Source organism: Sphaerodactylus townsendi, linkage group LG10 (genome assembly GCF_021028975.2).
Source record: "Sphaerodactylus townsendi isolate TG3544 linkage group LG10, MPM_Stown_v2.3, whole genome shotgun sequence".
NCBI classification, from domain to species: domain Eukaryota; kingdom Metazoa; phylum Chordata; class Lepidosauria; order Squamata; family Sphaerodactylidae; genus Sphaerodactylus; species Sphaerodactylus townsendi.
In genome coordinates, this window is record NC_059434.1 from 67,943,377 (window position 1) to 67,961,421 (window position 18,045).

The 18,045-nt window shown below is 57.6% G+C and overlaps 1 protein-coding gene across 1 annotated transcript in view; it reads left to right on the forward strand.

The window, feature by feature from the left end:
* The window catches only part of SLC39A8 (solute carrier family 39 member 8), a 35,357-nt gene that overhangs the window by 5,908 nt on the left and 11,404 nt on the right, over positions 1 to 18,045 (forward strand). The window contains exons 2-4 of the mRNA XM_048508747.1: positions 401 to 566; positions 11,363 to 11,436; positions 15,731 to 16,159. Coding sequence (XP_048364704.1) covers positions 401 to 566; positions 11,363 to 11,436; positions 15,731 to 16,159 — 669 coding nt within the window. The remainder of the gene's footprint in view (positions 1 to 400; positions 567 to 11,362; positions 11,437 to 15,730; positions 16,160 to 18,045) is intronic.

Here is an 18,045-nt window from a genome sequence, read left to right on the forward strand (position 1 = left end):
GGACTAGAGCAACTGCCCTATGAGAAGCACTTAAAACACTTAAGCCTATAAAAGGTAGAAGAATGGTGAGTAAGGGGTGACATGAAATTAAACTGTGGAATCTCCTCCCCAGGATGTGGTAATGGCTGCCAACTTGGAAGGCTTTTAGAGTGGAGTGAACAAATTCATGGCTACTAGTCAAAATGGGTACTAATTATGTTGCATACCTATTCTTTCCTGGTTCATACGAGCATGTGTATCATATCAGGAGGATAATGGTGCTGTAGTTGCCTTTTTTGCCGGCTTCCTAGAGGACTGGACTATATGAACTGACTGCTGGACTTGATAGGCCTTGGTCTAACCCAGCATGACTTTTCTTATGTCTTTCTGAAGCAAACACAACTCTCTCATTTCTTTTCAGTGCATGTCTGCCGAAGACATCTTTTCTGTCCATGGAATGCCAAACAGCAGCAAGATAACAGATTCCAGCTTGTCCACAATATGCCCTGCAGTCTTACAACAGTTGATTTTTCACCCATGTGAAAGGGCCCTGTCCAAAGGGAATTCCAAGCCATCTCCTACAGAAGGTAGCATTCATGATTATTGGTATATACATGAGATTAATGCTGACTGATATAAATATGGTAAATCTGTGAAGAGAGGTTGCTTTGTGCTGTGGAACCTTGTGTGATGGTTCATGAGCAGACAACTGCTTCTGTCTGTGAGGCCACTGTTTGAAGAAAGGGGACCCAGTGCCCTTATCGGAGAGCATTGTCAGACATTAGCAGTGGCAAAAGTGCTGTTGCAGGACTAATTAGACACTTTGGGAAGAATGGTGTTTGAGGTGAATGTGATACGAATGTTCTGTTGATTTCCCTTAATTTCTGGTAATGTGCTGGAATTTCCTCTAAAGTCTATGGCAAAGACCATTTAGACATTTAGCATCACTATGGAGGCCATTTTCCAGCCGTTATTATTTCTCAATCCATCATGGATGGTAAGCCAATACTCAGTGGTGAAAACTGGTGGACAATAAGAAACCACTGTCTGATCCACTGTTGGCTACACTGAAGTCATATCAAATGTAGGGTTGCCACCTTGAGATCTCTCACTATTACAGTTGATTGCTAGATGACCAAGGTCAGTTCGCCTAGAGAGAATGGCTGCTTTGGGGTGGACTGTATGGAATTATACACTCTCCTCCCCAAACCCTGCCTATCAAGTCTCTATCCTCAAAATTTTCCAGTTCAGAGCTGGCAATCCTACAAATGAAGTACAATTCTGAAATGTTTGTTTTGTTTACCATGTAGGGTTTCCAGCCTTCACATGGTGCCTGGAGTGATCCTAGAACTACAACTGATCTTCAGGTTACAAAGATCAGTTCCCTTGGAGAAAATGGGTGCTTTGGAGGTGGACCCTGTGGCATTATATTTCATTTAGGTCTCCTCCCTCACCAAACCCAGCCCTTCCTAGGCTATTCCCCACCCCCAGGTCTCCAGAAAATCCCTGATTCAGAGTTTACAATTCCATTGCAGTGCCATCCTAAACAAGAGTTATCTCTTTCTAAGCCCACTGATTTCAATGGACTTTGAAGAGTCTAACTCTCTAGGATGGTGCTGTTACTCCACTAGTGATTTGTTCAGGGTGCTCATTTCAAACAGAAAAGAAGGCTTAAACAAATTACAAAATAAAACCAGTCAGTTGGGAAATCTCTACAAAAGGCTGCTTTATTCTCTGAAATGTCAATACTCCTGTTCACAGAAATAAAGAACTGTTACAATGGGGTTTGCTTTATGATAGTTTCCTGTAACTTTCATTGCATGTATAAGGTTACTGTCTTTTATTCTGTATTAATTCATCCAGAATTTATCCTCTGGCTTCAGAATTACTAATTCAGAATTACTAATAAGTAGTGGTGGGATTCAGTAGGTTCGCACCACTTCGGCAGAACCGGTTGTTAAAATTGTGCTTGTATACAACCAGTTGTTAAATTATTTGAATCCCACCACCGGAACCGGTTGTTAAATCATTTGAATCCCATCACTGCTAATATGGTTCCCAATTTTCATTTATAACTATACCCTGAACGGGTAGAATGGCCCAGAGTACTGTGTGGTGTAGGGGTTAAGAATAATGGACACTGGAGAACTGCTTTGATTCCCTCCTCCTCCACATGAAGCCTGCTGGGTGACCTTGGCCTAATGACAGTTCTCTCCAAACTCTCAGCCTACCTCACAAGGTGTCTGTTGTTGTGAGAGGAAGGGAAGGAGTTTGCAAACTGCTTAGAGACTTCTTATGGTTGAGAAAAGTAGGATATACATTCAAACTCTTCTTCTTACATCTGCACAAGACTTACATTAGTAACTATCAGTCCCCAATCTAAAAAGGGCTCAGTAGAGAGAAATAATGAAAATTAATATCTAAAAAATAGCCCCCTACTATCTGACCAGGCCAGTGTATTCCCCCGTAAGAATGATTTATCAGAGCATGAAAAGGTAAGAAGCAACATTGTATGTGTGTGTGCGTGTGTGTGTGCTATTTTAGGAGTCTATTGGTTGCCCGGTTTTGATTTGAAATTTCAACATTAGACATTAGCTGAGCTGGAAATGCAATTCATTGCAATCTAACCTTTCCTCCTGTTTTCTTTCTATCATGGTAGTTCCATAGCAGTGTCTGACTGCAAGATAAGAGCAGGCTTCTTGAGAATAACAGAAGCTGTTCAAAGGTTGCCTCTCCCTCTGAGATAGAATGTGTGCATTTTTTAAAACATTCCACAAACAGGTGTAACTGGGCACAGTACTTACGTTGTCAAAAATAATAATGGGTCGATGCCCTTGAACGAGCTGGATTATTAAGACTCATAGCAACTGAGCTGCTGACCTGATTTATAAATTGAACCAGCTTGATCACCCTAATGGGTGATCTTCACGGGGGGCTAGGGAGTAGGTCACCTAATGATCCTCCTGAATCTTTCAGTGCCTCTTGACTATGATATCTGTCCGCATCAGCTGGCTAGGATGAGTCCTGGCTGGGGGTATGGTACTTTGGTGGTTCTATTTTCATCTAACTGGCAGGTGCTGGAAAGTGATCCTGGGACTTTGCTGCCTGGCACTTGTACTGTGGCTTTATGCTGTATTTCCTGTGCTGTTACATGAAGCCTCTGGGAGAGGATATCTGGAGACCTGGAAAAATGTTTAAAAAGAGAAAGGAAAAAATAAAGATAAGGAAAGACTAATGAGAAAAAAAAGAAGGAGCAGGGGAGGCTGTTTCTAAGAGTTCATGGTTCACTCATACTTGCTGATTCTGGATTTTCTCAGAACTGGTGGGTATAGTGGTTAAGAGCAGGCACACTCTAATCTGGAGAACTGGGTTTAATTCCTTGCTCTACCTCTTGAGCTGTGGAGGCTTATCTGGTGAACCAGATTATCTTGTGCACTCCAACACACGCCAGCTGGGTGACCTTGGGCTAGTCGCAGTTCTTCTGAGCTCTCTCAGCCCCACCCACCTCACAGGGTGTTTGTTGTGAGGGGGAGGGAGGGAAAGGATATAATCCTGGGTGTTCCAAAATGTGTCCCAAATAGGGTGATCTGTGCAGAACTGGGTATACACTCTATTGAAACAAAAGCTTGGATTATGCTTTTTAAATTTTGGCTAAAAATATTCTTTAGGGTAAAGGAAAGGCTTCCGTTATTCTCCTATTTTAAATCTTGACCGACTTGAGGCGCTATCCTGGTTGAATTTCCATATTGAATCCAAAAAATAAGAACTCTGTGTCCTTTTCCCTGGAATTCTCTCGAACCTCTTAATCGAGGAATATATATTTAGAGGTTTTGCTCAGCCAAAGACTGGATTGGATATGGAAATTCAGTCCCTTCACCCAGTACAACCTGCAGTATGTCTCCCCGGATTTTCTTCAACCACCCATCCTGCATGGGAAGATAGCAAAATACTTCTATAGTCTCGACAGTCCATCTCGTCATAAGAGCATTTATGCTTGCCAGATTAAGCGCCTTTCCTCTAAAAGTTAATCGGGGAGATTTCAAGGGTTGTTTTATTCGGGCTGACAGACTATGCCCATGCTCTGTTAATGCCAGTGGATATACAGCATATCCTCCTAAAATGTCAGCTACACTCTGCATTACGTAGTCACTATATAATCCCGATTATTAAAGCTAAAACAAATCTGCCTTCGGCTTATGTAGTGAAGTATTTACTTAGTGATGCATCTTCTGAGATAACCTTTAGGGTCGCTACATATCTAGTGGAAGTAATATCCCAAAGACGGTACTAAAATGTGTCCCTCAATGTATCAAATCATCTAAATTACATTGATTTGATGTCTGAGGCTCAGGTCATTGTGGTGAACATGGGAAGTCATTCAAATCAGTTTTGATTAACATATGGATGTCGCGGTGTGTCTCTGGAGAGTTTGTGTATGATTTGTCCTAACCTGGTGAACTGGATTCCTCGTTGTATTGCTGTTTATCATACAAACATACTGTATGCAGAATTATTTATGCCTAATAAAGGTTTACTGTACTGTACTGATATTGTAAGCCCCTTTGAGTCTCCTTACAGGAGAGAAAGGGGCGATATAAATTCAAACTCTTCTTCTAATATCCAAACACGTCTAGTCCATAAGTCAAATTTAAGGTCTTCAATACTTGGGGAGGTGAGAACTAAGAAAAATTTGCTTTAGGGCCCACAAAATAGCCCCTATCACCAGAGGCGTAGCTCCAAGGGGTCAGGGGTGTGTGCGATGCACTGGGCTCACGCCCCTGCGGGGGTGTGGCGAGGGCGTTCCGGGGGTGTGGTGGGGCGGGGCGGGGGTGGAGGATGCACCGGTGCACTGAGCGCTTTCCCCCCTTGCTACGCCTCTGCCTATCAGCAATGTGTGGTTTGGGAGGACTCAGAGGCTCAACCAGAGTGAAACGCCATTCCACCGGAAGTCCCGAAGTCTTAGAAAAAACTGTCATTAATATTCTGATGACACTCAGCTCTACTTTCTTTTTCAGCAGAGTCAAATGAAAGTGTGGCTGTTCTCAGGGGGTGTCTGGTAGAGCCCAAGCAACCCAATTGGCAACTTGGGGATGGCCAAATAGGCAGGAACAGTGACATGGGAGGGGACAGCAGGCATGGCATAAGCTTGCCATTGTCTCCTGCACCACTTTAGGTGCCACCTGGGATTCAAGGTGGGCTCCAGAGGTCCTTTTTCAATAGTCTACCTTGAATCCTCTCAAAGTGGCATGGAAGAAAAAGCATGAGAAGAAATGGAGTACAAGTGTGTTCCTGCACTGTAGGGGATTGGACTTGGTGGCCTTTGAGGTCTCTTCCCTCTTTATGATTCTGAGTGAAGGAGAGAAATGGTGTTTAGGTTTCCTTCAACATGTGCTTAATTTTTGTTAGGGGAAAAAGACACCTATCCACCCCTTCAGACGAATGCATGTATCACTACGTCATATGGATCCCTGTGTCATATCTGGGATTGTCCTGAGAGTCTGGGTTTTCAGGTGAAGTTGCCATGAAGTTGCCATTTTTGTTTATTTTAGATTGGTCACAGTTCTTTGAAAGTAAAATAAAGAGAAGTTGTGGCAACTTCGATTGAAAACTCAGAGGTTCAAGACAACACTAGAACTAAATTGAGGCTACTGTACTTGTTCACGTGAGGAGAAGATAAGACTCACTGGAGAAGACGATAATGTTATGGAAAAGTTGAAGGCAGTAGGGAAAAAGGAAGACCCTCCTTGAGATTGATTTATTCAGTAAAGGAAGCCTTTGGTTTGCATGACCTGAGCAAGGCGGTTAAAGATAGGAAATTTTGGAGGCATTAATTTATAGATTCCCTATATAACATTCTCTATAATTTATAGATTAAGAACATAAGAACAAGCCAGCTGGATCAGACCAGAGTCCATCTAGTGGGGGGGGGGGGTGGGGGGGGGGGGGGGTGGGGGGGGGGGGGGGTGGGGGGGGGGGGGGGTGGGGGGGGGGGGGGGTGGGGGGGGGGGGGGGTGGGGGGGGGGGGGGGTGGGGGGGGGGGGGGGTGGGGGGGGGGGGGGGTGGGGGGGGGGGGGGGTGGGGGGGGGGGGGGGTGGGGGGGGGGGGGGGTGGGGGGGGGGGGGGGTGGGGGGGGGGGGGGGTGGGGGGGGGGGGGGGTGGGGGGGGGGGGGGGTGGGGGGGGGGGGGGGTGGGGGGGGGGGGGGGTGGGGGGGGGGGGGGGTGGGGGGGGGGGGGGGTGGGGGGGGGGGGGGGTGGGGGGGGGGGGGGGTGGGGGGGGGGGGGGGTGGGGGGGGGGGGGGGTGGGGGGGGGGGGGGGTGGGGGGGGGGGGGGGTGGGGGGGGGGGGGGGTGGGGGGGGGGGGGGGTGGGGGGGGGGGGGGGTGGGGGGGGGGGGGGGTGGGGGGGGGGGGGGGTGGGGGGGGGGGGGGGTGGGGGGGGGGGGGGGTGGGGGGGGGGGGGGGTGGGGGGGGGGGGGGGTGGGGGGGGGGGGGGGTGGGGGGGGGGGGGGGTGGGGGGGGGGGGGGGTGGGGGGGGGGGGGGGTGGGGGGGGGGGGGGGTGGGGGGGGGGGGGGGTGGGGGGGGGGGGGGGTGGGGGGGGGGGGGGGTGGGGGGGGGGGGGGGTGGGGGGGGGGGGGGGTGGGGGGGGGGGGGGGTGGGGGGGGGGGGGGGTGGGGGGGGGGGGGGGTGGGGGGGGGGGGGGGTGGGGGGGGGGGGGGGTGGGGGGGGGGGGGGGTGGGGGGGGGGGGGGGTGGGGGGGGGGGGGGGTGGGGGGGGGGGGGGGTGGGGGGGGGGGGGGGTGGGGGGGGGGGGGGGTGGGGGGGGGGGGGGGTGGGGGGGGGGGGGGGTGGGGGGGGGGGGGGGTGGGGGGGGGGGGGGGTGGGGGGGGGGGGGGGTGGGGGGGGGGGGGGGTGGGGGGGGGGGGGGGTGGGGGGGGGGGGGGGTGGGGGGGGGGGGGGGTGGGGGGGGGGGGGGGTGGGGGGGGGGGGGGGTGGGGGGGGGGGGGGGTGGGGGGGGGGGGGGGTGGGGGGGGGGGGGGGTGGGGGGGGGGGGGGGTGGGGGGGGGGGGGGGTGGGGGGGGGGGGGGGTGGGGGGGGGGGGGGGTGGGGGGGGGGGGGGGTGGGGGGGGGGGGGGGTGGGGGGGGGGGGGGGTGGGGGGGGGGGGGGGTGGGGGGGGGGGGGGGTGGGGGGGGGGGGGGGTGGGGGGGGGGGGGGGTGGGGGGGGGGGGGGGTGGGGGGGGGGGGGGGTGGGGGGGGGGGGGGGTGGGGGGGGGGGGGGGTGGGGGGGGGGGGGGGTGGGGGGGGGGGGGGGTGGGGGGGGGGGGGGGTGGGGGGGGGGGGGGGTGGGGGGGGGGGGGGGTGGGGGGGGGGGGGGGTGGGGGGGGGGGGGGGTGGGGGGGGGGGGGGGTGGGGGGGGGGGGGGGTGGGGGGGGGGGGGGGTGGGGGGGGGGGGGGGTGGGGGGGGGGGGGGGTGGGGGGGGGGGGGGGTGGGGGGGGGGGGGGGTGGGGGGGGGGGGGGGTGGGGGGGGGGGGGGGTGGGGGGGGGGGGGGGTGGGGGGGGGGGGGGGTGGGGGGGGGGGGGGGTGGGGGGGGGGGGGGGTGGGGGGGGGGGGGGGTGGGGGGGGGGGGGGGTGGGGGGGGGGGGGGGTGGGGGGGGGGGGGGGTGGGGGGGGGGGGGGGTGGGGGGGGGGGGGGGTGGGGGGGGGGGGGGGTGGGGGGGGGGGGGGGTGGGGGGGGGGGGGGGTGGGGGGGGGGGGGGGTGGGGGGGGGGGGGGGTGGGGGGGGGGGGGGGTGGGGGGGGGGGGGGGTGGGGGGGGGGGGGGGTGGGGGGGGGGGGGGGTGGGGGGGGGGGGGGGTGGGGGGGGGGGGGGGTGGGGGGGGGGGGGGGTGGGGGGGGGGGGGGGTGGGGGGGGGGGGGGGTGGGGGGGGGGGGGGGTGGGGGGGGGGGGGGGTGGGGGGGGGGGGGGGTGGGGGGGGGGGGGGGTGGGGGGGGGGGGGGGTGGGGGGGGGGGGGGGTGGGGGGGGGGGGGGGTGGGGGGGGGGGGGGGTGGGGGGGGGGGGGGGTGGGGGGGGGGGGGGGTGGGGGGGGGGGGGGGTGGGGGGGGGGGGGGGTGGGGGGGGGGGGGGGTGGGGGGGGGGGGGGGTGGGGGGGGGGGGGGGTGGGGGGGGGGGGGGGTGGGGGGGGGGGGGGGTGGGGGGGGGGGGGGGTGGGGGGGGGGGGGGGTGGGGGGGGGGGGGGGTGGGGGGGGGGGGGGGTGGGGGGGGGGGGGGGTGGGGGGGGGGGGGGGTGGGGGGGGGGGGGGGTGGGGGGGGGGGGGGGTGGGGGGGGGGGGGGGTGGGGGGGGGGGGGGGTGGGGGGGGGGGGGGGTGGGGGGGGGGGGGGGTGGGGGGGGGGGGGGGTGGGGGGGGGGGGGGGTGGGGGGGGGGGGGGGTGGGGGGGGGGGGGGGTGGGGGGGGGGGGGGGTGGGGGGGGGGGGGGGTGGGGGGGGGGGGGGGTGGGGGGGGGGGGGGGTGGGGGGGGGGGGGGGTGGGGGGGGGGGGGGGTGGGGGGGGGGGGGGGTGGGGGGGGGGGGGGGTGGGGGGGGGGGGGGGTGGGGGGGGGGGGGGGTGGGGGGGGGGGGGGGTGGGGGGGGGGGGGGGTGGGGGGGGGGGGGGGTGGGGGGGGGGGGGGGTGGGGGGGGGGGGGGGTGGGGGGGGGGGGGGGTGGGGGGGGGGGGGGGTGGGGGGGGGGGGGGGTGGGGGGGGGGGGGGGTGGGGGGGGGGGGGGGTGGGGGGGGGGGGGGGTGGGGGGGGGGGGGGGTGGGGGGGGGGGGGGGTGGGGGGGGGGGGGGGTGGGGGGGGGGGGGGGTGGGGGGGGGGGGGGGTGGGGGGGGGGGGGGGTGGGGGGGGGGGGGGGTGGGGGGGGGGGGGGGTGGGGGGGGGGGGGGGTGGGGGGGGGGGGGGGTGGGGGGGGGGGGGGGTGGGGGGGGGGGGGGGTGGGGGGGGGGGGGGGTGGGGGGGGGGGGGGGTGGGGGGGGGGGGGGGTGGGGGGGGGGGGGGGTGGGGGGGGGGGGGGGTGGGGGGGGGGGGGGGTGGGGGGGGGGGGGGGTGGGGGGGGGGGGGGGTGGGGGGGGGGGGGGGTGGGGGGGGGGGGGGGTGGGGGGGGGGGGGGGTGGGGGGGGGGGGGGGTGGGGGGGGGGGGGGGTGGGGGGGGGGGGGGGTGGGGGGGGGGGGGGGTGGGGGGGGGGGGGGGTGGGGGGGGGGGGGGGTGGGGGGGGGGGGGGGTGGGGGGGGGGGGGGGTGGGGGGGGGGGGGGGTGGGGGGGGGGGGGGGTGGGGGGGGGGGGGGGTGGGGGGGGGGGGGGGTGGGGGGGGGGGGGGGTGGGGGGGGGGGGGGGTGGGGGGGGGGGGGGGTGGGGGGGGGGGGGGGTGGGGGGGGGGGGGGGTGGGGGGGGGGGGGGGTGGGGGGGGGGGGGGGTGGGGGGGGGGGGGGGTGGGGGGGGGGGGGGGTGGGGGGGGGGGGGGGTGGGGGGGGGGGGGGGTGGGGGGGGGGGGGGGTGGGGGGGGGGGGGGGTGGGGGGGGGGGGGGGTGGGGGGGGGGGGGGGTGGGGGGGGGGGGGGGTGGGGGGGGGGGGGGGTGGGGGGGGGGGGGGGTGGGGGGGGGGGGGGGTGGGGGGGGGGGGGGGTGGGGGGGGGGGGGGGTGGGGGGGGGGGGGGGTGGGGGGGGGGGGGGGTGGGGGGGGGGGGGGGTGGGGGGGGGGGGGGGTGGGGGGGGGGGGGGGTGGGGGGGGGGGGGGGTGGGGGGGGGGGGGGGTGGGGGGGGGGGGGGGTGGGGGGGGGGGGGGGTGGGGGGGGGGGGGGGTGGGGGGGGGGGGGGGTGGGGGGGGGGGGGGGTGGGGGGGGGGGGGGGTGGGGGGGGGGGGGGGTGGGGGGGGGGGGGGGTGGGGGGGGGGGGGGGTGGGGGGGGGGGGGGGTGGGGGGGGGGGGGGGTGGGGGGGGGGGGGGGTGGGGGGGGGGGGGGGTGGGGGGGGGGGGGGGTGGGGGGGGGGGGGGGTGGGGGGGGGGGGGGGTGGGGGGGGGGGGGGGTGGGGGGGGGGGGGGGTGGGGGGGGGGGGGGGTGGGGGGGGGGGGGGGTGGGGGGGGGGGGGGGTGGGGGGGGGGGGGGGTGGGGGGGGGGGGGGGTGGGGGGGGGGGGGGGTGGGGGGGGGGGGGGGTGGGGGGGGGGGGGGGTGGGGGGGGGGGGGGGTGGGGGGGGGGGGGGGTGGGGGGGGGGGGGGGTGGGGGGGGGGGGGGGTGGGGGGGGGGGGGGGTGGGGGGGGGGGGGGGTGGGGGGGGGGGGGGGTGGGGGGGGGGGGGGGTGGGGGGGGGGGGGGGTGGGGGGGGGGGGGGGTGGGGGGGGGGGGGGGTGGGGGGGGGGGGGGGTGGGGGGGGGGGGGGGTGGGGGGGGGGGGGGGTGGGGGGGGGGGGGGGTGGGGGGGGGGGGGGGTGGGGGGGGGGGGGGGTGGGGGGGGGGGGGGGTGGGGGGGGGGGGGGGTGGGGGGGGGGGGGGGTGGGGGGGGGGGGGGGTGGGGGGGGGGGGGGGTGGGGGGGGGGGGGGGTGGGGGGGGGGGGGGGTGGGGGGGGGGGGGGGTGGGGGGGGGGGGGGGTGGGGGGGGGGGGGGGTGGGGGGGGGGGGGGGTGGGGGGGGGGGGGGGTGGGGGGGGGGGGGGGTGGGGGGGGGGGGGGGTGGGGGGGGGGGGGGGTGGGGGGGGGGGGGGGTGGGGGGGGGGGGGGGTGGGGGGGGGGGGGGGTGGGGGGGGGGGGGGGTGGGGGGGGGGGGGGGTGGGGGGGGGGGGGGGTGGGGGGGGGGGGGGGTGGGGGGGGGGGGGGGTGGGGGGGGGGGGGGGTGGGGGGGGGGGGGGGGGGGGGGGGGGGGGGGAGGGGGGGGTGTTGGGGGGGTGGGGGGGGGGACTAGATGGACTCTGGTCTGATCCAGCTGGCTTGTTCTTATGTTCTTATGTTCTTTCTTTCTTATCTATCTCATTTTTAAACCCTTTCTTTCTCCAAGGACCTCAGAGCTGCTTAGATGGGTCTGCCTTCACAAGATTATCCTTACGAACATCATGTGAAGGAGGCTAGGTTGAGTGTGTGACAGGTTTAATGTCAGCCAACAGGCATCACGGCAGAGGGGTGATATGGACCCAGATCCTAGCTTGGCACAATAACCACTCTGCCTTACCAGCACAGTTCTCCGCATATATAATTGTGGCAGAAATGTCACTTTTGTGGCATGCTTATCTCATAGAAAGCTTGGAAAGAGCCTGTTTTTTTCCCAATGGCAATGAGGAACACGCAGTGCTTAAATCATTATCTTCATATCAGGGCTGTCCCTGACAATGAGAGTCCATTGAGAAGTATGTGGTTCTACAGGGTGTCAGAGTCTACAGGTGAAATGTATGATGAATGGAAAGAAGGATGGAATGGAACTGTGGGTAGGAGAGCAGGTAGGTAGTTAAGGAGGGTGGCAAACGAGCAGGAAAACCATAGAATAGTTTGGAACTGCTGTGAGGTGGTGTTTACAGTGTCAGGCTAAGGCTGTGGAAACGTGGGTTCAAATCCCTCCTCTGCAAGAAAGTGCTGTGGGTAACCTTGGGCATATTCTACCTGACAGAGTAGACAGACAGCATATTCTACCTGACAGAGTGGTTCTTGTGAACAGAAAATGGAGAAAAGAAGGATTATATATATCATCCTGACTCCTCAGAGGAAGACTGACATAAAAATGATAGAATGATAGAACAGACAGGCAGGGGTTTATAGTAACAATGACGTTTCAGAGACAAGGCCACAGTCTGGTGGCAAAGGTTCACACCTCTCTCAGAAGTATTTAGTCAGGCCAGTTCAAGAGAAATCAATGGGCTGCCTAGATGGATACAGCAGTGTGGGACAAAAATGCCTCAGGTGCGTACCACAAGACCACCAAAATCACTTGCTTGGATACTTCCCATTTGTGGGCTGCCATTATGATTATTTTGGGGAAACTGTAAGCAAGAATTGGCTGAGTAACAGGATTCCTGTTAGAAATTAGAGATGCCAGTCTCCAGGTGGGGCCTGCATAATGAAGTTTCTTTTGCAGAAGAAAATTGACTAGGGGCTGCTGCAGTAAGAATGGAGCTTTATTGCAGGAATCCTTGTCAATTTTCTCCTGCAAAAACAACTTCCCTTGACAATTTCACTCCTAAGTTTTGACACATTGTATTTTTTCCCAGTATGGTATGAGACCCAGTGTAGCGTAGCAGTTAAGAGCATTGGACTAATCTGGAGAACCAGGTTTGATTCCCCATTCTTCCAGATGAGACTCTTATGTGGTGAACTGGATTTGTTTCCCTGTTCCTACACATGAAGCCTACTGGGTGACTTTGGGCTAGTCACAGAGAACATAGAGACTTTGGGCTAGTCACAGAGAACACTCTCAGCCCAACGTACCTCACAAGGTGTCTTTTATGGGGAGAGGAAGAGAAGGCAATTGTAAGCCAATTTGAGACTCCTTATAGGAGAAAAAGGTGAGGTATAAATACACATTCTTTTTAAAAATTCTTCTTAATGTGACATCACGAATGAGTGATGTCACATTAAGAAGAATTTTTAAAAAGAATTTGTATTTATACCTCACCTTGTATTTATACCTCATCACTCCTTCGTGATGAAATTGACAAGGCTGATAGAATTGACCTGTCATTGCTACTACAATAGAGTTTTTTAAAAATAAAGATTATTTTGAAAACAGAGCATGAGAGGGAAGAGAAAATGGCCGTGACACAAATGACATCCCACCACCATGAGGGATAATATGTTTTCAGCAGTAGTGTGTGGAAGCAATGCGACTGAAGAGACAAGGCGGGAAATGATGGGGGAAATGGAGATGTGTGGAATAATTTTACAGAAAATATTTCCAGGACACAAGGTTTGATCACTGGGGAAATGTGTGGTAAGATGTGCTTGTGGAAAAGGCCTTAGTTAAAGCTCAGAATGGTTAAAAAGGAGCCTAGTAAGAAACTGAGCATGCATCTAATAAATAGGACATTGAGCTTGTGAAGTTTCATACAGTCACTTTGACGAGACAATTGGGTGGGTGTTTTTTGTTTTTTAAAGTAGGCGCTCCCATTCTGTCAGATTTGTTTAAACCTGCTCCTCTGGACGTTTCAGTATCACTCACAAGACTTGCTTTTGTAACAAGTGTGGTTTTATGATCTATTTTGAAAGCTACTCAGATGCCACAATTTTCCTTTGTAGAATTCCATCTCCCTTAAGCATTGCGTGGTTTTGAGCTATAACAGATATACAGGAGCCAAGTAAGAAAAATCTAATGTGAAGAAGCAATTTTTATGAATTGTCGTGCTATCGTTTGGAAAATTATATAGATTTAGGAGTATTTTTCCTTTTTTTAGACTGTGTTGGTGAGATGCTGGTTGCTTGCAGCAATGCTCAAATGACCCTACTAGCTCTGATGTGGCTAGGTTCAAAGGTCAAAGGTTCTTGCTCCGTGGATGTCAATTCATAGTACATGAAGGAGTATGGATCGCTGGCATGCAGGTACTGCCCATTTGGAAGGCTGTCCTGTGGAATAAAAACATTGCAAATTAGATGTAGACTGCAGGCAGTTTCTCTACAGGTGGGTCTTTTTGGTGGCACCACAGGTGGTCAGAATCTCCTCACACTGAGTCCTTGGTTATTTACTTACTGAATGGGATGCGCAGGCTTTATGTTACTCAGAATAGTTGCCTTTTAAAGAGTTTTACTGTAATCCAACTTGAATGGGGGCTACTAAGGCCTGTTGATGTTCAGCAATGCTACTTTGGATTACATGGAGAATATGGGATAAGCTGTTTTCTTCACCTCTTTGTCACTGTACAGGGAGTTAGTCAACCCTTGGTAGATAATAAATCTCACAACACCAGGCTTCTGCTTTTAGCAATGGTAATAACAAGAGGAATTGCAAAAGGCTGTTGTCACCTTGGGCCAAAGTGTGTGTGTGTGTGTGAGGAGGGGTATTGTGATGGGAAATTAGGAGAAAGACATATACCACTGCAGCAGTGGTATCAGAATTGGTACTTTATACCTCTCCAGCTCAGAGTGATTTACCCAAGATTATAAGGCAGTCTTTCATTTAAGCACTTGGTTTGATCCCACAGATGATTTCTGCAAACATAAAGGGGGGGGGGCAGTTTTCATCTGTTTCTCCCTTCTGCACAGGCCTCTGCCTCCTGCCCCGAAGAGCAAAATTTTGGGTGCATTGAGTTGTAGTGAAGGGGGGAGGTGACCAAGTTGTGGTGCTTGGGTGAAAATCCCTTCCATCAGTGGCAATCCTCCATGGGATCCAAGCTACTATCCACTGTTATAATCAGGAAGTGCTGAATTGTGAGATTAATCTGGCTCAGAGTGATGACCCAGAATCAAAACAGTGCTCTGTAGTAGTATATTGCTACACGTTCTTGGACACTGCCATCTACCTACTTTTTAAGTTATTTGTCCGAAATGCTGTACCCTGACTAGGGACGGAGGAAGGGGAAAGTGCGCCCGGGGCACGCATGCTGTGTGCCCCTCCAAGCCCCTGGAATGCCACGCCACGCCCCTGGAACACCCCATCCCGCCCCGGAACGCCTCCGCAGGGGTGCCTACATCGGTACATTGCGCACCCCTCCGTCCCCTTGGCGCTACGCCTCTGACCCTGACCGTCTTCAGTAAGAGCCATTCATAGTCCTGTTTTGACCAAAGGAACTTTTCTCACCATTAAAATGAAGCTGCTGGAATTTGGTCTCATTCCAAGTATGTCAACAATTCAGTAGAGTTCTCAAAACAGTTTTCTGGCAAGGAGGTTAATGTAAGAAGGTTAATGTATCATTGTTTAAAAACAAGAATTGCCAAAAGAGACCGGAAGATCGTTATGTTGCAGTTGTCACAAATCAGTTGGCAAAACAGCCCCTGAATCTTAAACACTGACTCAAAATTCAGGCAAGAGTGTGATTACCAGCACAGTTGGAAAGTCTTCCTGTGACGGCAGTTGCCATATGCAAATACGTAGTGTTTGTATAGTGCAAGGATAACTACATATACTCAGGAGTGATTCTTAATGAGGAACCCCACCACACAGCGTGGCAAGGTGCGGTACTACAGTCAAAGCTCTACTCACGACCTGAGTTCAATCCCGACAGAAGTCAGTTTCAGGTAGCAGGTTCAAGGTTGACTCAGCCTTCCATCCTTCCAAGGTCAGTAAAATGAATACCCAGTTTGCGGGGGTTAAAGTGTAGACAACTGGAGAAGGCAATGGCAAACCACCCCACAAACAAAGCCTGCCTAGTAAACATTGCAATGTGACATTACCCCATGGGTCAGTAATGACACAGTGCTTGCACTGGGAACTACCTCTACCTTTACCTAAGCCAAAGAGAGCCAGTGTGATGTAGTGGTTAAGAACAGCGGACTCTAATCTGGAGAATGGTTCAATTTCTCACTCCTCCACATGAAGCCTGTTGGGCTAGTCACAGTTTTCTCCGAACTGTATCAGCCCACACAGAGGCACACAATGACAAACCACCTAAACCAATTCTTGTCTCAAAGACCCTTCAGGCAATGGCGCACCATGGGGAGGGGGTCACATTCTGGCCCCCACTTGTGAACATTGCATGGGGGATGCATTTGGCTGCCCCCCCCCCCCCCGCTTGCATACCTGTTGCTGCCTGCCTGGCCTGGCCAGGGGTGCCTGTGCAGCCTTGCTGGTGCCGCCCTCTCTCTCCCCAGGCCAGGGGGAGAGCACCACCGGCCTTGGTGAGGGCCCTAGCCCACTTCGCCTACTTCCCCGATGCAAAAGAGCAGGTGCCTGGCCACACCTGCTGGCTCCAGAGGTTTGTTTGCCTGCTCACTTGCTCACTCGCTGCTTCCTCCACTGTCCGTCGCTGCTTCTGCCCGGTCAGGCAGCTTCCTTGGTGCAGAACTGTGGGCAGGCTCCAAGGCCTATCCCAGCGGGGAACAATAGGCGCCTACCTCCAGGAATTAGGGAAGGAGAAAGTGGTGGGCGAGCACCCAGGCGAGGTGGGGAAGGATCCCCCTGGGCTAGCCATGGAGGAAGGCTGGAAGGGAGATGGGCTGTGGAGGTGCCGTGGGGTGCTGTGCTGGGCCGTGCGCCACAGAGGCTACACCCAAGCTGGCCTGGGCAGGGATGGTGGCCTGGTGTGTTTTTCTCCCGGCTTGGAGTCGTAGTGCTTTTTTTTTTTAATATAATTTTTTATTGTATCATTTGAATATTACATTTATATATTCTCCATTACACCCATGAACATTAAGTCGTTATTTATCCCAATATTAATCTTCACTAGTTTCTCGATATATAACATTACAGTTGTCCAAAAATTTTTCACTTCTATACATTCCGTCCACATATGGCTATAATATGCCTCCTGATCTCCACAATGCCAGCATTTAGGGCTGAGTCCTTTAATCATATATGCTAGTTGTTTTGGTGTTCTATACCACTTCAATATCACTTTTCTTTCCAATTCCATATATTTCTCAATCTTTATATTTTTCCAACTGTCAATTAGATTTTCAGTTTTCCCAGTGTCTAGAGAACCTTCCTTCTCCCATTTTTGTTTCAATGTTCTTATCATAAAGTCTTTATCATCAGGAGTCGTAGTGCTGGGCAGTGGGGTGGGAGGGAGACCCTGCAGCCCTAAGGCTAACCCGGGAAGCAGCTATTGAGTTGCCAGCACCGCAGGCCATCTGCTAGCCCTGGCATCCTTCACAGGTGGGTGGGAAGATGCAGTTTTACTGCTTGCTTCGGGCATTAATTAACTTATATACGCCACTGCCTACAGGGTCACCAGGGGTGAACTGTGACTTGAGAGCACTTTCCACAACCAGCAAGCAAAGGAAGCGTTGGTTAAGGCCAGCGGTGGGATTCAAATAATTTAACAACTGGTTGTTTACAAGTACCATTTTAACAACCGGTTCTGCTGAAGTGGTGCGAACCTGCCGAATCCCACCACTGCTTAAGGCATTTGATTTAGGCACACCATGACAGCACCAACCGAACACAGAATATTTTTACAGGGCAATGTAGGAATTCATTTTCCTCTATCCTTTAGAGGTGTTTTTCAGTCTGAAAAGCGAGACCGCGTTAATTCTCTATTAACGTATCTAGAATAAGCTGCGTACAAACATTTGCAAATATATACCGATCCCTTCCTTGCAATCTGATACATGATTTGTGTAGGAGTATAGTGTGGAAGAGCACCCAATTTTTCTCACTGCTTCTCTTTCCATTTCACATAAGCATCACTCGTGCGCTTTTACTACACTCCAGCTGAGGCTGCCAATAGCATTTTGTGATTATTTTGCTATCACTCTCAGCCAACGTGTTATCAGCTTTTAAAGGAGTAATAACAACTTGTCTGATGATTCTGGGACTTCAGTATCTGAATGCAGCCACTGGATAATCATACTTGTTAGGACTGAGATAAGAATCAGACAGTGGAGATACAATTCAATCGTGCTGTTTCATGATGCTGCTCATTCACTTTACATTCCCATTTACCAAGGTTGGAAATGTTGTGCGTTCGAGTAGCATTTTCCTGTAATGTTCCTTTGATGATTTGCAGATAATTTTCTTTCCACAATCTTGACTGATTTGGTGGCTCTCTTTGCAGTCGGGAAAGCCAGTGTGGTTATAATATTGAGCTAGCATCTGGGAGACCCCGGTTCTAATCCACATTCTGCTGTGGAAACTTACCAGGTGACCTTGGGCCAATCACACATTTTCAGCGTAAACTACCTCAAAGTGTTGTTGTGAGGATAAATAGGAAGGGAGGAGAACAACGTAAGCTGTTTTGGGTCCTCATTGGGGAAAAAAGACAGAGTATAGATAACGTCAGTGAATAAATAAGGATGGTCACATTTGTGAGGAACTGCAAAAACATTCCAAATAGCGTGGATGCAGAAAGTCTGTGTTCTTTGCCTAGAACAGTGGTTCTCAACCTTCCTAATGCTGCGACCCTTTAATACATGTTGTTCCTCATGTTGTGGTGACCCCCAACCCTAACATTTATCAATTTTACAGA